Source organism: Dipodomys merriami, unplaced genomic scaffold (genome assembly GCF_024711535.1).
Source record: "Dipodomys merriami isolate MVZ:Mamm:240054 unplaced genomic scaffold, mDipMer1.0.p SCAF_8, whole genome shotgun sequence".
NCBI lineage: Eukaryota > Metazoa > Chordata > Mammalia > Rodentia > Heteromyidae > Dipodomys > Dipodomys merriami.
The window spans coordinates 31,338,501-31,362,709 of record NW_027206401.1 but is presented as its reverse complement, the minus strand read 5'-3'; the positions used below and the strand labels follow the sequence as shown (position 1 = coordinate 31,362,709).

Below are 24,209 nucleotides of genomic sequence, written 5' to 3'. Positions count from 1 at the left end.
AGGCACTCAGTAAAAGATGGTCATCATCATTATTATGACTGCATTCCTTCAAAATCTTGCCAATGACACACCTTCAGAGATGGAATGAAAAAAAACCAAAACAAAACATTACTCTTATGGAGATTCTTGGATAGAAAAAAAGAGGAAGCGTAACTAAAGCAGTGTTGAGACAAAGCTCCAAAATGATAGGAAATATTCCGATTAAAAAAAAATTAAAAGGACATTTTGGTTACAAACCAAACCTTCACCTCTCTTTTCTAAGTATAATAGGCCTCTGTCCAGCCTTGGTCCTCCTATGCAGAATTCCCACCCTTAGTCACTTGTCAGTTCAAATTCGACTCAATTTGCAAGGCCTAGTTTTAGTTCTGCCCTCCAAGGTCCTAATCTCCAAACTTTCCACTCTGTGTCAAATGGACTACACAAGTCTTACTGTGTTTACTTCTTGCTTTAGACTTAATTGAATGGTTGCTATGATCTGATTCAGGGAGTGAATCTAACCAGACTAGAAGCCTTATACCACATGCTTTGCATCTTTCACAATTCTCCACAAAACCGATTCCAAGGGACATTTTTACATTGATTTAAATGCCAGGGAGGAAAGAACGTGATAAACTTCTTGAGATTGAGGACTTTCTTTTAAAAAAATTAGTTTGGGAAAAAAAGCAAGAAAATTCGTTAATTGGGCTTTATGTAGCAACAGCATAATATAGCTAAATGTAAATATTCTGATTTGGGCAGAAATAGATTATTATAAGCTTTCAATATCTTCAATTCTTAAGCCCAGGACATTTGTACTGTTCCTTACGTTTTTTGTTGTTGTTGTTGTTGGTCGTGGGGCTTGAACTCTGGGCCTGGGGCTGTCCCTCAGCTCTTCAGCTCAAGGCTAGCACTCTACCACTTGAGCCACAGCGCCACTTCCGGTTTTCTGGTGATTTATTGGAGATAGGAGTCTCACGGTCTCTCTGCCCAGGCTGGCTTTGAACCGCGATTCTCAGATCTCAGCCTCCTGAGTAGTTAGAATTACAGGCGTGAGCCACCAGTGCCCGGCCTGTTCCTTAAGTTTTTTATTCAAAGCTAACATTCTACCACTTGAGTTATTGCTCCCTTCTGGCTTTTTGGCAGCTAATTGGAGGTAAGGGTCTCATGTATTTTCCTGTCTGGACTGGCCTTGAACCACAATCCTCAGATCTCAGCCTCCTTAATGACTAGGATTACAGATGCAAGCCATTGGCACCCATCTTTAATTCATCTTTGAGTTGAACTAAAAATCAGAGATGAAGAGTGATTTAGCAGAAACCCTGAAAAAAACTGTGAGAAGGCATTTTTGAAAAAACATGAACAAAAATGAGCATTTGTTTTGATAGATTTAAGTTAAATTACTACATCCCAGTTATTACAAACTTTAAGCTAAATCTGTATATAGTCTGTACCATGAAAAAAAGCATAGCTTTATGTTTGGTCCACATATGTTTAAGTTTTTTTTGTTGTTGTTGCAGAATTAAGCTTGAACTCAGGGCCTCAGGCTTGCAACATCGATGCTCTACCATGTCCAAATCTGTTTAAGAACACAGAGCTTTTCTACACTATTGGAAGTTTTCATAATTCCAAAGACTTGACAAGAAACCTTAAAATGATAAATAGCTGTTACTGTAAAAGTTACTTGTTGCTGAGTGCCAGTAGCTCACTCCTGTAATCCTAGCTATTCAAGAGACTGAGAGCTGAGGATTGCAGTTCAAAGTCATCCAGGACAGGAAAGGCCAGGAGACTCTTATCTTCAATAAACTACTTTGAAAAAGCTGAAAATGGCACTGTGGCTCAAGTGGTTAAGGACTAGCCATGAGAAAAAGAGACTCAGGTCCTGAGTTCAAGCTCTAGGACTATGCAAGTGTGTATGTGTGTGTGTATGTGTGTGTGTGTGTGTGTGTGTATGTGTGTGTGTGTGTGTGTGTGTGTGTGTGTGTGCACGTGCACATGCGCAGACACAATGACTTGCTAAAGATAGAGAACATAATTCTTCAGGTAAAAGTAAAACTATAGGAGTTTGACCCCCAAAATGTCACAGAGATAACCTTCTGATCATGACCCGTCTGGTCCAAATCTTCCCCGTAACCCTCTATGACAATGTGCTGATGGTTCTCTTGAGATTCACTGAAGACATTCTTTCTTGTGGGAAACAATTTACAGGTAAATTAAGAAGGTTCACATATTTTAAAATATATTGCACTATCTTTATGTTCTTTAATGTATATTACAGTAGAATTTTTTTTTGGGGGGGGGGTCCAGTCGTGGAGCCTGAACTCTGGGCCTGGGCGCTGTCCCTCAGCTCTTCTGCTCAAGGCTAGTGCTCTATCACTTGAGCCACAGCGCCACTTCTGGCTTTTTTCTTTTTTCTTATGTGGTGCTGAGGAATTGAACCCAGGGCCTCATGCATGCAAGGCAAACGCTCTACCGCTGAGCCACCTTCCCAGCCCCTACAGTAGAAATTTTTAGTGTGACAAACTCTCACCATGTAACCCAAACTCAAAGTCATTATATTCAATGTACATTATGCAAAAATGGAACTACATAACCCAAGGGTAGGGACAGGAGAAGGAAAGTGGAGGAGAATGCTAGAAGGGGTAGCATTGTGCTCACCGTAATTATGGAATTGTAACCTTTTTGTACAACTACTGTAATGCAATTTTTTGCATTTTTATTATTATTGTAAATGTGATACACAGAGGGGTTACAGTTACATAAATCAGGTAAAGAGTGCATTTCTTTTTGAACACTGTCTTCCTTCGCTCTCTACGAGTTTGCCCCTCCTGCCCCCACTTACAAGTTGTACAGTTCATTTTCAGCACAGTGTCTAGTGAGTAAATTTAATTTAAGAAAACTCATGGTCTTCTTGCTTCAGCCTCCCAAGTGCTAGCATTACAGATATGTGTCTTCACACCCAGATACTAGAAGCACTCTTACTCTGTCTCTACAAAACCACCCTAGATGAACTGACACTCCAAGTTTCTCTCCTTGTACACTCCCCATTCTAATGGTTTAGTTCATTTTCACCAGGAGTCATTGGAGTTCCCATATCATTCCTATCAGTTGTGCAAGTTATAGAAATAATATAGCTTATAAATGATTTTAAGCAAATACATGAAATGTGGGCACAGAAGAAAAATGGGTTCTTCTCTTGTTCTATAAAAACCAAGTGAATAAAAGTGAGGTGTTAGGGCTGGGAAGGTGGCTCAGTGGTAGAGCGCATGCCTTGCATGCCAGAGGCCCTGGGTTCGATTCCTCAGCACCACATAAGCAAAAAGAAAAAGCCGGAAGTGGTGCTGTGGCTCAAGTGGTAGAGTGCTAGCCTTGAGATGAAGAGCTGAGGGACAGCGCCCAGGCCCAGAGTTCAGGCCCCATGACCGGACCCAAAAAAAAAAAAAAAAGTGAGGTGTTATTTTTAAATGTTGTTGGACTGGGTATGAGTGAAGTAACTGTAAAAGAGAATAACAAAATCACTAAATCTCAAGGTGTTCTGCACTCTGAATGCTTTGTAAGTGTCAAGTTCTTGCTCCATTTTAAAGAAACCAAAACTGTAAAGGGTAGGTGATGCAATTTAGATGGTTTTTGCAAGAAAAATTGCAAAAAAGAGTTTCAAATGAATAGACACACACATGCTTTCAGTTAAGATAGACTCGCATGCACATGTGCACGCCTCAGTGACTCACTGATTTCTCCACCTTTTATGTAACTGACCCAATTACTGCAAATGAGTGACTTTAGATATGAGGCTTGGACTCTAGTTTTTAATTAAATGGCTGTGAAGATCACAGAGACAATGAGCAGAGACAATGCAAGCTACCAATCAGCTTAGTCAGAGGGTAGATCAATCTTGAAGTGTAATTGGAGGAATAAAAACACAAATCAGAAAGTGGATACAATGGAAGAGATGACCTATAGTTCCCTTATTAATTTCAAGCTATGAATTTTTTTTCCATGTTCAAAATTCATTGAGCATTGATCAATTTTATGCCATAGAAAAGGTACTTGGTTTACAAATGAAATAACACAAACATCAATGGCAACTATTGTGAAAAGAAAACATAGCTCTTCTTCTGAGTATAGCTTAAAGGGACAAAGATGAGCAAACCTGGCTATCCTAGCATGCACCAGGAAAGGTGCTGGCAGATGAGAGTGGGTTCTTCCTCTGTAGCTGATGTCACAGCTCCATGATCCACTCTACTGAAGCTTAGCCCAAGCCACAATAAGGTAATTCCAAGACAGGGCAACACCAAGGCAACTTCTGGCAAAAGGTGGGTCATCTGACCCAAGTTTAGGAACTGGCCATCCCAACTAGACTGGCCTATGTCTTGAACAGATACCACCTTCACAGAAAGTCTAGACAAAGGAAATATCTATATTCTAGAAACTCCTATGAATGATTCTGATCTGCTGTCCCAGTAGAGTTGGGTTTCTAAGAGCCGCAAGTCCCCCCCACTTAAATTACCTGTCTATGAATGTGTATGTGCAGAAGCCCCACATTCTGCAATGCTTCCCAGAGCTTCCATCAAATTGTTTTAATCCTAGCCACTGAGGTCTGAGGATCACAGTGCAAAGCCAGCCTGGGAAGGAAAGTCTGTGAGACTCTTATCTTCAAGTAACCACCAGAAAATCAAAAGTGGTCCTGTGGCTCAAGTGGTAGAGTGCTTATCTTGAGCTGAAGAGCTGAGGAACAGCATCCAGGCCCAGAGTTCAAGCCCCACAATGGAAAAAAAAAACTAGCCAGGCCCATGCAATCCTAACTACTAAGAAGGCTGAGATCTGAGGATTGTGGTTCAGAGCTAGCCAAGACAGGAAAGTCCATAAGACTCTCATTTCTAATTAATTACCAAAGAGCTGAAGTGTGGCTATGGTTCATAGCAGAGTACTAGCAATGAGTGAAAAAGCTCAGAGACCACTCCCAGGCCCCAGAACAGAAAAAAAAGGAAGGAAGGGAGCAGAGAGAGAAAAAGAAGAAAGAAAGAAAGAAAGAAAGAAAGAAAGAAAGAAAGAAAGAAAGAAAGAAAGAAAGAAAGAAAGAAAGAAAGAAAGAAAGAAAGAAAGAAAAGAAAGAAAGAAAAGAAAGAAAGAAAGAAAGAAAGAAAGAAAGAAAGAAAGAAAGAAAGAAAGAAAGAAAGAAAGAAAGAAAGAAGGGAGGGAGGGAGGGAGGGAAGAAGGGAGGGAGGGAAGAAGGGAGGGAGGGAAGAAGGAAGGAGTGGCAGAGTCCTAGCCTTGAGGGGAAATGTGGAAGGACAACACTCAGAACTCAGACCTTGAGTTTAAGCTCCAGCACTGGCACAATTTTTTTTTTAAGAAAAGATCTTAGATGCAATATATACTGCTAGGCTCCTAGATAGCAAGAGTCTAAACCAGCCTTCTAGATTTTCTAGAGACTGGCTTTCTGGAATCTCTCTCTCTCTCTCTCTCTCTCTCTCTCTCTCTCTCTCTCTCTCTCTCTCTCTCTCTCTCTCTCTCTCTCTCTCTCTCTCTCTCTCTCTCTCTCCCTTTGTCTGTCTGTCTCTCTCTCTCTCGGTCTCTCAGTCTCTGTTATTTCTGTGTGTGTGTGTGTGTGTGTGTGTGTGTGTCTGTCTGTCTGTCTGTCTGACTGTCTATCTGTCTGCCTGTCTGTCTGTCTCTCATGGTATCTCCGTCTCTTTGTTATTTCTGTGTGTGTGTGTGTGTGTGTGTGTGTGTGTGTGTGTCTGTCTGTCTGTCTGTCTATCTGTCTGTCTGTCTATTAGGCAAGCTCAGAGCCTTGCACTTGGTAGTCAGGTGCACTTCCACTGAGCCATACTTCCATCAGCCTTCTGAATTCTGGAAGAAACAAATGAAAACCTCTTCAATTTAGATCCTCAGAACTCTCACAGATCAAGCAAAATAAGTTCATAGTCAAAGAGCACCAGACAGCAAAATAAAGCAGAAACAAGGTTATATGCGCATGACTTTGGTACTGGAATTAACAAATGAAAAATGTAAAAAATATAAAATACCTAAAAATATTGGAGATGGAATTGTATTTTTGTAGAAGCAATACTGGGAGTCTATGAAATATATGCAGACAGATTTGAAAAAACCCCAGAAAACTATTTATAAATGAAATAAATTGGTAAAAATTAAAAATTCAATGGTAGCTCGGTGCCAATGGCTCATGCTGGCTAGCTTTGAATCACAGTCCTCAGCTGTCAGCCTCTTGAGTAGTTAGGATTACAAGCATGAGCCACTGGGGCCTGGTTGAAGTACCTGAATTTTATGTATCACCATAAAATGAATCACTGACTCTTGCTTTTTCACAGGTGGGGTTGAGCCTCAGCACTAAGCCAGTAGCTTGAGAATGATGAGGGAAGCAGTATGAACTGCACATTTTCCCCAACTTCAGAACCCAGGTTCCATTTAAGGAAAGGTCTTGGAACACCAGTGGCTGATGGCCGTGAACTCTCAGCTGTGGCTAGATTCATGTTCTGTCCTCATACAATTTTGTGCCTGTCCCTTCTCCAATAGCCCCTCTTCCCCACTATCCCCTTTTTCTTTCTGAAGAAAGAAAGAAGAGGGAGGGAGGGAAGGAGGGAAAGAAAGAATGAAGGAAAGAGAGATAAAGAGAAAGAAAGGAAAGTAAGAGAGAGAGGAAGGAAGGCAGGAAGGCAGGAAGGCAGGAAGGCAGGAAGGAAGGAAGGAAGGAAGGAGAAGAAAAAAAGAGAGAATAGTAAAGAGGGAAGGAGAGAAGATGGTAGACAGAAAGAGGGAAGGCCTGCTGCTCAGAGCTCAGTCTGAGTGTTTATCCTCAGTTATCTGCACACTGAAAGCCTGAAAACCTGAGCCCTGAGCAGAAATGCTCCCTGTACAGTCTCCCTGCTCTATTTCTCTTTATCACTCTACATTTTTCCCTCCAGACTGAAGTATGTTCCTATTTCTTCACATCTATTTTTATATTTAAAGTTTGGGGTTTTAAAATAGCTATAACCTAAGTCTTTGGATAGAAAGGCAGACAATTAAATTCCAACTTTTCTTATCCTATTTTTCCCATTGCTGTATGGTTTTATAATTTGAACACTAGAAGGGAAAAAATCCTGAAGAATAATTTCTGGTTTTCAAATTAAGTTAATGACTTGACCAAACACATAAGCCTTTCTTTCAATTCCCAGCATCTATACTTCTAAAAGAACAAATGATATATATTGATAGTTCATTATTCCTGTTTCTTGTCCTAACATATTACCATAACAAGGAAAGATTTGATGTTATATGTGTTAAACAAACTCCAGTGTGTACTGGTGGTTTCATTTTATAAATAAGAACATTCCTTGTCCAGGAATTAGGTCCAGGCTTTCAGATTTTTCCAAAACAACTCTCTGTATCCAGGGCACCCAAATAAATTCAAGCATTTTGTTTTCAAAACTGATGTGGCTGTCTGCTCCTGATTGAAGCTGCTCTAAGTGCACATTAGTCTAAAAAACTAGTTTTTACTATTTCTGTGCAAATTGAATATTCACCATTCAAAGAGAACATCCCCTATTATAATTATATAATCAGTTCAAATTTGTTTTTCAGCAATGTAAGGCATACTTGAAATTCCAACAGGGCAAAAATAGCTAAAATGAACCTCTAAAACATATTAGTTGATTTGGGAAGATAAGAAGCCTTAATGTCAAACTGAAAACCTATAATATCAGCATGTTTTTTCTGCCAGCTAGATTTCAACATAGAGTTAGGTATGGCATAGAGTAGAAACAACACTAAGTGCTTACCATGTCCAAGGTACTGAGCTGAGTACATTACATAGCTTGACTAGTAGTAGAGAGGAGAGAGAAAACATGATTATTGAAAATAAAGTCTAGCTGCCAATTTTGCCTTCTAAGTGGCACATCTCATCTTTGGACCAGGCCTGCAAGGAGAGGGGAAAACAAAGCAAGCTAAATTGCCTAAGTTTTTTTTTTTTTTAAAGGGACACATGTTAGGATTTGTTTGCTAGGAACCCAAAAAAGTAGGGCCAGGGGTAGAGATTTAAAGACTCAGTAATGGAAGAAAGGGATTGATGTGTATATAAGAAAAGGCAGGAGCTGGGTACGGGTGGCTCACACCTGTAATCCTAGCTACTCAGGAGGCTGAGATCCGAGGATCGTGATTCAAAGCCAACCCTGGGAGAAAAGTCCCTCTGAGACTCTTACCTCCAATTAACTACTCAAAAACCAGAAATGGCGAGCTTTACAACGTCGGTACGGGGGGGGGGGGGGGGGGAGGAAGGTGAGGAAGGAGAAGGATTGGGATTGGGGGGGAGGGGGGAGGCTGGGAAGGGATGTGAAGGGTAAACCAAAGGAGGAGGCTGCAATGCTTGGTAAGAAATGTACGCATTATCCTGCCCATGTAATTGTAACCCCTCTGTACAGTATGTTCACAAATAAAATTAAATTTAAAAAAAAACCAGAAATGGCACTGTGGCTCAAGTGGTAGAACACTAGCCTTGAGCTGAAGAGCTCAGGGACAGTACCCAGGCCCAGAGTTCAAGCAGAAAGAAAGAAAAGAAAGAAAGAAAGAAAGAAAGAAAGAAAGAAAGAAAGAAAGAAAGAAAGAAAGAAAGAAAGAAAGAAAGAAAGAAAGAAAGAAAGAAAGAAAGAAAGAAGAAGAAGAAGAAAGAAAGAAAGAAAGAAAGAAAGAAAGAAAGAAAGAAAGAAAGAAAGAAAGAAAGAAAGAAAGAAAGAAAGAAAAGAAAGAAAGGGAGAGAGAGGGAGAGAGGGAGGAAGGGAGAGAGGGAGGGAGGGAGGGAGGAAGGAAGGAAGGAAGGAAGGAAGGAAGGAAGGAAGGAAGGAAGGAAGGAAGGAAGGCAAAGAAAGAAAAGAAAGAAAAGAAAGAGAGAAAAGATAAGAACAAGGATGCAGGAGCCTTAGAAGGGAAATAGCCAGCAGGAAATCTCAACAGCCAGGAAAACTTCAAGGCATTGATTTTAGATTGGTATGTGTTTTGTTGTTGCTATTGATATCTATTTTGTTATTCCATTGCTATCTCCTTCCATTCTCCTGAGACTTTCAGTAGGGCCTGTGTGGTACCACTCAGGAAGATGAAAGTGGGTCGTCCAAGCCAGAGTAAGACAATGAGTTTGCAACAGGAATTCAGCTAAAAGGGACTGAACATTTTCTGAGTATAGGATAGAAGTAAAGCTATGAAGTTCCACTAGTGTGTGACTCAAGCCATTTTCATGTAAATATTGAGAGAAAAGGAGACTTCAGAAGCCGGAAGTAATGAGATCATCCGCTTTTCAAACTGTAATCTGCAAAATAATCCTACAGTGTGTGATAAGAAGTATAGCAATGTAATAATTTTTTAAAGCCTTGAACTAAAGTAATAGAGTAGCCACTTAGTGAGTAAACAGACTTATAAATATTCCTTTGAGGTAAACTCCTATTTCAAAAAGCTGAAAATCCCAGAGCCTCTTTGTGCTCAAAGCTAGTGCTCTACAACTGAGCCACAGCATCACTTCCAGTTTTTGAGTGGTTAATTAGAGATAACAATGCTGGATAAGAATTGTACTCATTACCTTGCTCATGTAACTGTAACCCCTCTGTACAGTATTTTCACAATACAAAACTTATTTTTTTTAAAAAAAGAGTCTCAGGGACAGCGCCCAGGCCCTAAGTCCAAGGCACACAACCAACAAATACATAAGTAAGTAAACAAATAATATAAGAGCTGGGTATGGTGATTTGTACCTGTAATTCCAGCTACAAAAATGGTGAAGGTTACAGTATCAAGATCTGAGAGACAGAAGAGAGAGAGAGAGGCTGAAGCCCATTTTACAGACAGCCTATATGAACTAAAGTATTTTTTATGACTGTTATAAATGTATATAAACAGATGTCCAAGGATCTCATGCATTACCTTCGCTGACTTTGCCCACGTTCTACTCCCAAAACTGCTGACTGAAGAAGCAGCTTTCTACAGCCTAATCACTCTAAGTCCAATAAGCATGTATTTTGCTAATTAAGATTTCTTAAGTGATTTATTGTGCTCTACTCAAAGTAGATGAAACGCAGACGAAAATTGCTTGATGTCAGATTGTGCAGGGAGCAAATGATATACAACTTGCATATTCCTCTGATTTGGGGCTAGATTTCTGTAAACACATTTGGAATCCTTTCAACTAGCTCCAAGTGCGACTGAGTAAGTAGCCTCCATGAAGATGGCTTTATCCATGGCATTGACTCCTCTCATCCGAAGCCGTCAGCTCATTTACATTCATGGATTTATTTATTCAAATGACTTGCTTCTCCCCACCCCTTTTTCCCAGGAAAAAAAATGTCTGGCAGACTATCTTTGCCGTGTGCAAAGAATCTCACATAAACAATGTCAATACGAATCATTGCATTTAACAAACTGCAGGATGCACCCCAGCACTGTTTGCAAGATGTAAATCAATTCTGTTTTTATTTCACAGTGATGCTTAATTCAGACATCTGCTTCATTTTAGATCTCAGCCCTCTGAAAAGAGCCAACCGTGATTTTATTCAGCATTGTCAAAATGCTCAGATTCGGTGAAGTGTACAAAGCACAAACCTGAAACACGACCCAGACCACATCTAATCATCCATGATGGAAGGGTCACCATGCTGTGTTAGCCACAGTTGGCTGGCCAAACATGTTCGGCTCTGACTTCTGGCACCTCTGGCCTTGAGAGGAAGAGAGAGACTCTGCAATAATGGGCGCTTGGCTGGTGGGTTGTGAACAAGAGTGGTGGCAGGCAAGACCCTGCAGAGCACTAACCCTTCTGGCACAGTGACCAGCGAGTAGACAGATGGCTGCACTGCCAGCCTGGGAAACCAAGGACAACACAGAGCAGCACCCATCCACCAATCCACAGCAAATACATGGCCCCAGAAGATGAACCTACATCAACACGAGCCCTGAGATTGGATGTTGTTTGTGAAAGTGACCGAAACCACATCTTTGTTTCCTGGTACTGGAGGTACACAGCACCATGAAACTGAACTTGATGTCTCTAGAGATGAGCAAGCAGGTTTGTGTAATTCAGAATCTGAAGCTGAATGTCATTACCTTGTTGGGGAGGTTCTTAAGCCATAGTTCACCTGACCTCCTGATCATCATGTTCCAAATCTTGAATTAAATAGACCTAAGCAGAATTGCAAAGGGAAAGCTATAGTGGTAAGTTTCCAAGTGCCTGTTCTAATTTATTGTTCTGTCAAGGTGATTAGATGTAAACAATAGAAACTACTCAGGCTAGTTAAGTAGAGAGGAAATTGATTAAAGATTTATTAGCTTACAGGCCATCAAGGGCAGGAGACACATCTCTGCACAGGCAATGTAGACTACATGGCCTTGGTGCTGTGCATGGCTCACTCGCCACTGCTAGAACCCCAGCCACTGGGCTTCCCTGGCTTTCCCTGGGCCTAGTCCACCTGCCTCTGTACATCTCCAAGGTACAATCTGAACACTCATCAGTTGTCTGAATGCCTAGGCCCATGAAGGCACTCTAGATGCAGGATATGTTATCCCTTTTTTCTTAAAAAGGTAAAGAATTCCTCAAACACAAAAGGATACTTAAAAGTACACTGTCAAAATAATAAATATCCACTGCACTTGTGGTAATGGGTAGTATGGATCACTAAGATCTTTGGGCTTGTTTTGATCCATAATCAAGTTCCAGAACCCTCTTGGCTCCTGCTACTCTTCCATTTCCTCCCAGAACCTTTCTAAGCTTTCCTTCCTTCCATCCTTCCTTCCATCCTTCCTTCCTTCCTTCCTTCCTTCCTTCCTTCTTTCCTTCCTTCCTTCCTTCTTTTCTCTCTTGCTTGATTGTTTTTTGTGCTAGTGGCTTGAACTTGGGGCACTGTCCCTGAGATTTTGTGTTCAAGGCTAGTGCTCTTCTACTTGATGCACAGCTCTACTTCTCACTTTTTGGTGGTTTATTGGAGATAAGAGTGTCACAGATTTCCCTGCCCAGGCTGCCTCAGATCTCAACCACCTGAATAGCTAGAATTACAGGGATGAGCCACTAGCACCTAACCCAGTATATTTCTTTATTTCTTATCTTCTTCTCTTCTTTTTGCTTAAACTGGGACAGAGTCCATTTTCCTTGTTCACAACTAAAATAGCTTTATGTAGATTACATTAACTAAGTATATTTCCTTACAAACTCACCCTCTCCAATATCCAGCTCCAGCCTTGGTTACATCGTTCTTAAAAGGAATTATTCAGAAGCCCTTCTGTTTCTCTAAACCTGTTATATGTCACACTACCAACAAGCCAAGCATCATTCCCCTCACCTGTCACATTTGAGGAAAATAAGTGCTGATTTTGAGAACATCTGGGCTTGGAATATAGCTCAGGATGAGAGTGCTTGCCTAGTATGCATGCATTCAATCCCCAGCCAAGAGAGAGAGATATTTGAAGTCATAGAACAGTATCTGACTCAAACAAAAATTCATAGGCTAGCTAAACCTCCTGAGCTATTAACTAGCAACCCAGTTTGCTAATAGTTTAAATTACAAATGGCCTTAGATTAGAAAGTTCCTAAAATTTGATTTTCTTTCAATCATTTGAGCAAGCTAGAAATGCTTGTCAGACAACACATTTCCCTACCCTCAATTAGGATCTGGGTGAGATATCTAGAGAAAAGATCCAAGCTCTTGTTTCTTTCTATGCATCACAGAACAAAAAGAGCCAAACTCCTTAGAATCACAAGGATTCCAAAGGCATCATGGCACAAATGGAAAAAGTCAGATGTCTAGCATTGTAGATATGTTTCTGGTTAAACTATGAGACCCTGACTCTCTTCACAGACTAAAAGCCAATTCAATTCAAGAAAACTGACAAAACATCCCTTCCTTAGAGAAAACGGACTAGACAAATTACACACAAAAAGCTAAAATTTCTACCACTCGTTGTTGAAAAACAATAAGAGCTTCTATTAGCAGTTCCTTTCCCTGCAAAACACACTCTGAGAAACAAACTGCAGGGTCTATCTAGCTGGAGTACAGAGAGAGACCCAGTCCCCATCAAAGGTACATCAAAGTTGTAATCAAAACCTGCTTTTCTTTATGAAACTAAGCAACTGCTGCTATTTAACACCCACATATTGCTGGAGCTCATTCAATTCCCTCCACAACTGACTTGGTTTAAAAGGAAAAAATGCTTTGCCTCCTGCAGACAGTGGGAGAGGACTGAGTCATGCAGATCTCTAAGGAGAAGTGTAGGTACATATGCAAAAACCCAAAGGGGCTGCACACTACTGCTGGGCCCTATTTCACCAGGAGTCTAAGCCTACTTTCAAGCCTTTTGTAAAGAAAAAAAAAGACTCTTAGGGTACTTGACTATGGGGCGGGGCACGTTATGCCACTTTGCCTTCTTTCTGATGATCACAGAAGGAGAAAACTAAGAAGAGGATGACAAGACATGTAAAAGACCAAACTTTGCCATATGGTTTTTCAGAAGAAGAGGAAACAGCTTTCCCCTCCACCCCCTGACACACTGTTCCAAAGGCTCTGTAACTAACAAGCCATGCCAACACAATGCTAGGTTCTGTAGCGCAGTGACTCAGAAGTCATTTTCGTAGCCAACATGAAATGTCAAGTAACATATCTCTGATAAGACAGAAGACATTTCTCCAGGAAGCATGGCCTCTGAGTGTCTCTCTTATGTAAATTAGCCCTGGAATTTAAAAACTGCTGTCTTTTAGGTGGAATGGCAGCCTATATGACATACAGCATGCACCCAAGAACAGCCTAAGAAAGCAAAGGTCAGGTACACCATGTTCAGTCTTCCATTACCACCCCACCACAAAGAGCATTATTTATGGGAACCAGTGATGTCTATTTTTAAAAAGGAAAAAAAAACTGATAGATACAAATAGAAAATAGAGAATGGAAAGAAAAGGGATCCTAGTAGTTCCTTATGCATGTGTGGCATGCAAAACTTGGAGATTAAGAACTCTGAGGGAAGGCTTTGAGTCTGTATATTCAAGAATATATACGCTCAGGTATAGAGCCAATCAAAATGGGTAGCATTTACCAGTAACTCCCATTGGCCTCATCTCACAACGCTCCAAGACTAGGATTCCTAAAGGGCAAGAGTTCTTAGCATGTATAGCAAGTACCTATGTGGTGAACAAAGGAAATGAGAGAAAAAGAACTACCTGAGGTCTATACCCGACTTCTCTTTTCAATAACAGATTCTTTGCTCCAAGAGCAGCACAAGCTATGATTAAAGTGGCAGTATAATTGCTGAATTTTTTTGTGCTTCTAACACCTGCGAAGGGAACATGGTGACAAGAAATATTCAGCAACCCAATTATTTCATGCAGGTTTTCATCCACCCAGAAAGTGGTCCTCAAAATAGAATGGAACTTGCTCTGCTTTACCAATCTGGTAGGTGCCTAGGGCAAAAGAACCAAGAAAGCTCATAAAATTGTTCATCAGTATTTTCAAGAAGCAAAATTAAAATAAAAAAGTTCATGAAGTTTAACAAATAACTTCCAAAGTTCATGTAATTACTTAATGGTGTGTATAGCATGTATGATACCATGTCTTGTTCTAAGGCTCTGTCTCCAGAGAAATATAAGATATTGAGCACTCTTCCCAGAAATGGAAAGACAGATTAGATAACTGGTCTTTCCAGTTTCAGGAATATTTTAATTCAACTGGGAAAGAATGGGACCAAATTCAAGGTCCTTGCTGTCTAGGAACTTGGGGATAGTTAGATATACATTTTAAACAAGTAACTAGAGAAAAGGAAATTGAGAGAAATTTTTTTTCTATCAGAAGTTAAGAACTTACTACATTTATAATGAACTAAGCCCATTTCTTTCCTCTCTCTCTGTGTGTGTGTATGGGCTTAAGCTCAGGACCTTACACTTGCATGGGTTTCTTTCTTACTGCTGGTGCTCTACCACTTGAATCACACCTCCACCTCTGTTTTGCTGGTCATTTTGAAGATGGTGTCTAGTGGACTTTTCTGCCCAGACTAGCTTCAAACCACCGTCCTTCAGACTCCAAAGTATCTAGTAATACACGCATGAATCACTACTGCTTGGCATTTTCCTATATATTTTAACAAAAGACAGTTGCATAACAAACTAAAGTGGTAAAGATCATTAGAGTTTTACACATTGGTTCCGGTGAAGTAAGCATTTACTAGAGGTCGCTACTGGAAATGCATCATTGACAATGAAAACAACTATAGAGCCAAAACTTTCTATCTGAAGTGGATTTTCAGGTCTCAACATGAACAAAGCAACTCACAACTCACAAAAAAAAAATACTGGCTGTTAATCATCTCAAACCTGGGAAGAGATAGTCTTAGAAGTAGGGTGATAGGATCAATGAACCATGCTGTGACTATTCAAGGATGGAAACATAAGAGGATGTAAGGCAACAGAATGGAAGCCATACAGGGAAGAAATCAACATAAGCCAAAAGAATGGAAATAGGTCATACCAAATTACATTTGAGGGATAGCAAAGGTTCAAAACCCGAGAACATGTAGTGAAAACTAAGGCTACCATTATTCAGTGCCTATAACATGCTAGGGATGTCCAAATGCTGGGATTACAGACATGTACATCTATGCCTATCTCTAATTTAGCACCAATAAGGTAGATCCACAGGACTCAGACTAAGGCCTCCTGTCTATTAGCCATACATAGTCCCTAGTTGGTCTCAGAAAGTCTCATAATTCTAGTGTAACTTGTACATAATGACCCCCAAATCACTACTCAACCTTGACATTACCTCTAAGCCCCAGCTGACATTTTCACTTGAATGTCTGACAGATATCTCAAGCTTAATATATCTTCCTTTGGATTCATCTACTAAAAGTGAAACAAATAGAAACTCACTGCTCCTTCCAAACACTTCTTACCACCTCCACAATTGCCACCCACCCCATCTCCAGCCTGTATCACTGCAGAATCTCCCAGGAAGTGAACTTGTCCTTCAGTGACCCTCTGACTCCATGCATTCCAAATCTTGCCATTTGTAGACTCTAGCTATCAATGCTGTTGCTGAAGTGCAGACAACAACTTAAGAGGAGTTCTTGGACCAGGGATAGCAGAAACGATAGATATTGGCTGTAAATTGTTTAATTCAAGGAAAAGTACAGAGTGGGATGAAGGACATTTGAGCACATCCACAAAGGAACAAAAAAAATAGCAAATCCTTACCTCAATATCCTCTCCTTGTTCCTGACTCTCCTTTCAGTTGTTTAAAGGAATGCATTTAAACTACAGGACTGGTCTCACCATGGGTCACCTCTGCTAAAAGCCTGGACTTGGAACTCATGTTGTACCCCCAGGTACTATGGCCTATCTGAAAAGCTCTGAGCAAGAGTGTCGAATGCTCTTCAGAGTGTCGTGGAAAGCACATGAGCAACATGTGAAGGAGATGACTGCTTTCTTTTAGAAGAGCTAATTAAGACTTTATATAGGAAGAGACAGGAAAAAGAACTGAGTTTCTCGGAGATAACATGGGGTGGCCTGGAAAGAAACAGCAGTGGGTGGGAAGAAGAAAGGCAGGGAAGGGAAGAAGAAGGGGCAGGGGGAGGAAAGGAGTATCGGGAAGAGTGGAGAATATTTGAAAAGTAGGTTAGAAGTTGGGCATCAGAAGTTGGGGGATGGGGGGGGATACCAGACTTCAGATAGAGATTGTTTCAGAGGACGCAGGCGTGATGGTAAGGACTAGGCAGGCTCGTACCTGCAATTGTTCATCTTTCCACTCCTAAGTGCCATATAAATTTAACGAGCTCCAAAAGGGACGATGGGAGGCCAGAGACTTAACAATCAGAGGTTAAAATCGAGCTAGGCAATGAAGGGTAGGGCAAGAAGTTAATGAGGTAGGAAGAAAAACACCGTCCAACGTCCTAAGACAAAAACGCACGTTATGATTCAGTCCTCAGGACCCAATTAAGTTCCCATTAGCAGGGGTGTAGGGGCTTGACTTCTCGCCCTACCACAACCATCCTTCCAACGCCTGGGGAGACATTCCAGAGAAATTCAGCTAGAACGTGGCTCTTCTTTACACCTGCGAGGTAGTGGACAAGCCTTTCATGAGTGGGCTGCCCACTCAGCTTTGTCCAAACCCCACCATGGGGAAATGAGGAAAACTGAGAGACACAAAAGCACAAAAGCAGCAACCACAACTCCTTTCTTTGTTCCTTCCTCTTCCTATCCTGGAAGTGCCTAGAAGGATGCCCAGCAAACAGGGCTTGAGCCTAGCAGGGAGCTGCTCAGCTCAGAACCACTGCGTTCCAGCGGGGTATTGAAGGCTGCGACCAGTGAAGATGCCCAAGAAAGCGCAGATTAGAGATGGCAGCAGCCGCTGCTGGAGGTGGCTGTAGGGGCGACCTGCCAGGCCTGGTTGAGCCTCCCCCCCCCCCCGCCCCCGCCGCCCCCGGAAGCCACCTAGGACGGGCTGAGCAGAGGGCCTCTGCTCCAAGGCCCAGAGCTGCACGGTCTGGAACTGACCTTCGTGCGGGGGCGCCCGCGCGGGGCGCAGCAGCCGGGCGTGGGCGCGGGGGGCACTCGGCGCCCACTGCGCACGTAGGTCACCTGCCTCCTGCTGGCACCCCGCGGCGGGCCCGGCGGGGGCAGCTGGTGCGGCCCCGGAGGCCGGGGATCCGGGCCCGGTGGGGCGCTGCGGGCTGGGGGTCCCGACCCCGCGCGGCGCAGCTCCAGGCAGAGCCGCAGGCCCAGCAGCAGCAGCAGCAGCGCGGCGCCGAGCAGCCACCGGCGCAGGATGCTACGGCCCCGGCCGGGTGGCCTCTCCCTGGCCATGGCGGGGCCCGGGGTCCGAGGGGCGCTCAGCGTCCCGGGCGGACAGCTCCAGATCGATGCCGACCGATGGGTAGCTAGCGGGGATGGGGACCCGAGCTGCCGATGGCGGGGAACTCCCCAGCGGGCTGGGGGCACAGGCTCCGACCCGCCTCCCTGCCTCCCGACCGGCCCCGGCGGAACCTTATCCCGCCCAGCCAGGCGCGCCCGGCCACCGCCGCGACCCAGGGCTGCGGTGAGCCGCCCCACCGGGCACGGGACCCTCAAGAGGCGCCCTCGCCCCGCGCCACCGGCCTGGGGAAGACCGAGGTCCCAGGCCCGCAAGAGCACGTTGCCAAAGGACCCCGGGCCATCATTGCATGTCATGGTGTTAGTTTTACTGGAGCGGCGCCCGAGGAGGGCAGGGGCCCTGCCAGGCTCTCCACACCGAGCAAGTTCGGATCGCCGAGCCGTTTGTGCCATGGAGCACCATATAAAAATAGATCATCCTTGGGCTCCGGTTTACAACTTCTCTCCCTCAAGAAAGAAGCGGGGAGGGAGCGCCGCGCGCGAGAGAGGGGGAGAGAATAGCACTGAAACGCAGAATAATCAAATTAGAGTTCTTCCATTTCTAAATTCTGCCTGAAGCCAAACCCATTGCTTTCCCCCCGTGTTATGAAACGTGTGGGGGTGAAGAAGGAGAGGGCCAGAGCCAGCGAAGGCATCTGACAGCAGGGAGAGGGAACAGAAGTTACCATGGCGTGATGTAAATCAAATTAATTTAGCTCCCAACACACACCTCCCTGCTGTCTTGCAGAGATACAGAGGGACAAATTTATCTTTGGGCAAAACGCTCCCCAGCTGGTATTTCCATCATCACCTTCACCTTAATTAATCAGACGGAACAGTCACAGCCTGGTAGTTCAAGGTTGAATGTTCCAATTTCAATTGTTGATATAATTCTTTCCCATCCTTGGTTTGGGGATGGGTTTGCCTTCTAGGTATAGGCTTAGTTCCTTTACGGTTTTGTTATCGTTTGTTTGTTTGGGGGTTGTATGTTTGTTGTTCTGTATTGTATGGTTGTAGGGGGTGGGGTGCTTTTAAAGTTATGGCCGGTTTTCCCCAACTCTGCATGGTTTATGTTTGCATTTTTCCGTGGTTCAGAATAGGACTGCCCCTGTTGACTTTCCACTCCCTTTCCCTCAGTATAGACAACAGAGACTTACTATGGAGCCCCAGTGCTCTCCCGGATTCATTTCCCATAGGAGGCTTTCTTCTCTAAAACCTTCTTCCTTTCCTGTCTTTAGAAAAGCTCAGCTTAGAGGTGACATTGATCAAGATGCATTGTAGCTATGAACTGATATGTTGAATCAAATTCCCTTCATACAACTACCTAAAGATAATAAAGATTTATCACTGAACAAAGCATTTACACTATTTCTCTCTGTGTAACAAACTTCCCAGCCCAGTCTAGTCCATTCTTAGACCACAGCAGGCTTCTGAAGGTTTTGTTTTGATTGACTTTGATTTTTTCTTTTTTAGATGCAGCCTTCCTACCCCCAGGGAAATTGCAGATGGTCTCTGTATTAAAGGATCTCCACAAGTACATTTCTTTTCTTCACACAAACTGGAGGAGACAGTCTCATATCCTGTAACTATACCTGACCTGTGCTTTCATCAGGACCCTGTCATTCAGCCATGGGAGACTTTTAGGCAATGCACTTAACCTCTTGGCTTCAATTTTCCTGTGGGGAAACATATTTGTAAATATGGTAGGAGTATGAATGTTGCATAACTATTGTATGAATACCTAAGTAATATCTGGCCCACAGAAAATACTCAATTAGATCCGGGCACCCGTGGTCCATGCCTGTAATCCTAGCTACTCTGAATGCTGAGATCTGAGTATCACAGCTCAAAAGCCAGCCCAAGAAGGAAAGTCCATGAGACTCTTATTTCCAATTAAGCACCAGAAAACCAGAAGTGGCGCTGTGGCTCAAATAGTAAGAGTACTTACCTTGAGCCGAAGAGCTCAGGGATAGCACCCAAGCCCAGACTTTAAGCCCCATGACCTACAAAAAAATAAAAATAAAAAAGAGAATACTCAATTGACAGTGATTTTTATATTATTGATCATTAAAGAAAATTCCAAATGTGATGAAAACAAAAAATAAGCTTCCCCCCCCCAAGATAATCAGGTATAAGAAAACAAGGAGAGAGTGGGCACCAGTGGCTCACGCCTGTAATCCTAGCTACTCAGGAGGCTGAGATCTGAGGATCACTGTTCAAAGCCAGCCTGGGCAGGAAAGTCCGTGAGACTCTTATCTCCAATAAACCACTAGAAGTGGCTCTGTGGCTCAAGTGGTAGAGTGCTCGCCTTGAGCTGAAGAGCACAGAGGCAGTGCCCAAGCCCAGAGTTCAAGCCCCACGACCAACCAAAAAAAAAAAAAAGAAAAAGAAAACATAAGGAAATTAATACTTACCTCACAGTGTTCTCTGCAATTGGGAATACCAAATAATTCCAAGGAAATAATCATTAAAATTCAAAATCCCACAAATACACCCTATGAAGTTGTGTAGTTATGTGATACTACTGAAGACATGATTTGTTTATGGAACTGGAGGCATGGTTCAAGTGGTAGAACACCAGTCATGTATGAAGAAAAGCAAGAGCTCAAGTCTCTTGGTTTCCAGCCAAAGCACAGCCACAAAAGAAGAAAAAAAGAAAAGAAAAGAAAGGTCAGATGCCAGTGACCCACACCTGTAATCCTACCTACTCAGGAGGCTGAGATATGAGGATCATGGTTCATAGCCAGCCTGGACAGGAAAGTCTGAGAGATTCTTATCTCCAATAAACTATTCAAAAAAGCTGGTAGTGGTGCTGTGGCTCAAGTGGTAGAATGCTTGCCTGGAACAAAAGAAGCTCAGGGATAGCACCCAGGCCCAAAGCCCTAACTAAGACCAGTAAAAAAAGAAAAACTTAGAATTAAAAGACATAATTTATACAGTGTTTGATAAATCTGGATCAGCAGTGTCTGACTTTGCCCCAAGTTTTATTTTCTATGCAATCTGTACAGTGTCACTAATCCTCTGAATGTATGGTACAACTGATGAATTCCTTCTGCTCATCTATTAAGTTCTTTTTGATAGATAGATTATTAAAATAAAGACATTAAATAAGACTCAACAGGGGGTGGAGCAGAGGGTGGGTGGGTGGGTGCATACAGAACAGTGTAGCCCTTGAAGAAAATGGACGAGATGACCTCATATTTTCCTTTATCTCATTTCTATGGTTGGTTAATAAAATGTTTCCATTATGAAAAATAACTAAATTAAATGCAATATTTAAATGCCCTTTTGATTCTCTTGTGCAGCTATATCTATGAGTTTATTATTAACCCAAGAGACCTGTTTATATGTATGTAGAATAATTAATTTTCAAGGAAGAAATCTCTCATTTTTAACTCCACACAACATGTCCCTGTGTCCTGGATGATCATGAATAGTGAAATGGGCTGTTAGTATGCCAGAGAGGCAAATCTGACTGATCACTGTGCTAGCTGACACTCCGTCTTTCATTCACGACCTTTGCTTTTCTCATAGGGTTGAACTCATTTTGGTCCTTTCTGGATGTGTTTCAGAAATGCAGATCACCATTAACCACTGTGTCACAGGTTAGCTAATTAAACGTGCAGTTCAGCAAACCACAATAGCAGCTTTTATCCGATCACAAATTATCTCCCTTATGAGGGGTATAATTTAGCCAGCAAAATGAGTGAAACAAAACATCACTACTGCAAATCTAGACTTTGTTCACTTCAACTCGCACACCTGCTAGAATTCCGTGGTTCTTAACCGTAGCTAACTTTGCCTCCCCAGGGAACATTTGGCACGGTCTGAAAACATTTTTGGTTGTTATAGCTGATAGGAGTAAGGGAGAAGATGCTATCAAACATCCTCCAATGGCAAAGATAGAGTTCCACAATCAAGCATGATCCAGCCCAACATGTCAGTGGAGCCAAAGCTGAGAGACCATGCTGTAACAAAAGATGCAGGGTTTACTTTCCAGATTGTCCAAGGAGAACAGCAGAGGCTGATTCTACACCTCTGTGAAATGATATTTCTGTTTCACCCATTGAAGTACCCAGCCTGAATTAAAGAAATCAGATGTATAAGAGGAATAAAACTTGAATGTCCACATCAACACTTCCTGGACCCACCCTCACTGTCCTTCCTGTCTGCAATGCATGGTCAAGTTCATGCAGACAAAAGAAAATATCAACAATGATTTTTAAACTCATGACTCAGAGATAACTAGACTGTCAGACATTTTCCTATATGCATGTAGTCCACCAAATTGAAATCATGGTGTGATCTTTTAAATCTGCTTTTATAATAGTTTTCATATGAACTAATACAATATCTTGAGATATACTTAAAGATAATACTACAAGGAGGCAAGAGATAAGCAGGGTTATAAATAAACAAAAATGGCTTGGAGTTGATGGCTATTATAGCCAGCTCTCTATCTTTGAGCAGATTTGAAATTATCATAATAAAAATGTCCTTAAACTGTTCCCTATCAGCCACAACATCATTTAATAAAAAACAAATTTTACTATGTACATGGGCAGTTTACAACATGACATTATGAGACAGAGCAGGTGAAATGTAGATTCTGTAGTGAAGTGCATTAACATCTCTATAATCTCATATATGTCCTAGAGTAGGAGAGAAGTGTCCAAAATTTATGCAGTCCCTTCCCTCAATAGGGATAGATTACAAGACCCCCATGGATATTTGGAGCTATGAAGAGCATTGAACTTAATTTACAAGCACCACAATAGCACAACAATCAATCTGATCCTGAGACATCCACTAAGTGACTGTTGGGCAAGAAGAATACACACACTGGTCAGAAGGGATGGTTCATTCCATCATGCCACCAATACAGTACTCCATTTAAAACTTATTTCTGGAATAATAACTGGAAGTTTCATTTTAATACTTTTGTACCATAATTGAACTGAAATAACTGCAACCTCAGAAAAGTCAAGGGAGAGGGAGATATTGTACCTATTTAACAAGAATGTCTAATACAGCGACTAGAGTCTTCATGCTAGATTTTGGGTCTTTGAATTTGTTTATGTCATGTGTCTGATAATCTTCATCTTTCCACATACATCTCCCATTTCCTTTCCTGCTCTTCCTTCTCCAGCAGCAACCAGCATTTAATTTTCTGCATATTTGAGCTCTTTTTTAAGTGAAATTATCACATAATATTTTTGGCTGTGTTGGGTTTATTTCACTTAACATAATGTCCTCCAGGTCCATCTGTGCTGTAAGAATTGGCAGAATCTCCTCCTTTTGTTCTTATTGTATAAATATGCCACATTTTCTTTATCCAGTTATCTGTTGGTAGATATTTCCATTTCTTTGCTATTGTGAACAATGCAACAGTGAACATGTGATTGCAAATATCTTTACAAAGTGTTCATTTCTTCTCCTTTATTGGGTCATATCATATGGCAGTTCTAGTTTTGATTTTTTTTTTCTTTTTTGTTGGTCATGAGGCTTGAGCTCTGGGCCTGGGTGCTGTCCCTCAGCTTTTCATCTCAAGGCCAGCACTCTACCACTTGAGCCACAGTGTCGCTTCCGGTTTTCTGGTGGTTTATTGGGAAGGTGGCTCAGTGGTAGAGTGCTTGCCTAGCATGCATGAGACCCTGGGTTCAATTCCTCAGCATCACATAAGCAGAGAAAAGCCAGAAGTGGCGCTGTGGCTCAAGTGGTAGAGCATTAGCCTTGAGCTGAAGAGCTGAGGGACATCACCTAGGACCAGAGTTCAGGACCCATGACCAACAACAACAAAAAGTGTCCCATGGACTTTCCTGCTTGAGCTGGCTTTGAACTGCGATCCTCAGATCTCAACCTCCTGAGTAACTAGGATTACAGATGTGAGCCACCAATGCTTGGCTTAGTTTTGATTTCTTTAGAATGCTCAATCCTATTTTCCATAGTGGATGTCCCCAAATACTAGCAGTGTACTCAGGTTCCCATGCCCTACCAATAGCTAGTATCAATACTTGTCACCTCTGGTCTTTGTGATAATAACCATCTCACAGATAAGACATGATTGGGATTTTAATTTGTCCTTTGGTGATTACTGATTACAACATTATTTTTTGTGTGTGTGTGCCATTCTGGAGATTGGACTCAGTGCTTGGGTCCTGTCCCTGAGCTTTCTTGCTCAAGGCTATTGCTCTACCACTTGAGCCATAGCTCCACTTATGGCTTTTTAATGTTTAATTGGGTATAAGAGTCATGGACTCTTAGAACATCTAAGCCCCTTTATTGTCATACAACCTAAGAATGTCTCCTTGTGGAAATAAACATTCCTAACAATACCTAAGATGTGTATTTAGAACATACATCTAGGGAAAAGACAGAG

At 42.2% G+C, this 24,209-nt stretch overlaps 1 protein-coding gene across 1 annotated transcript in view; it reads right to left on the bottom strand.

Annotated features, from left to right (window-relative positions):
- The window catches only part of Mettl24 (methyltransferase like 24), a 100,251-nt gene extending 82,466 nt beyond the window's left edge, over window positions 1-17,785 (bottom strand). Inside the window, exon 1 of the mRNA XM_070010643.1 lies at window positions 17,477-17,785. Coding sequence (XP_069866744.1) covers window positions 17,477-17,785 — 309 coding nt within the window. The remainder of the gene's footprint in view (window positions 1-17,476) is intronic.
- Window positions 17,786-24,209: the final 6,424 nt, after the last annotated feature.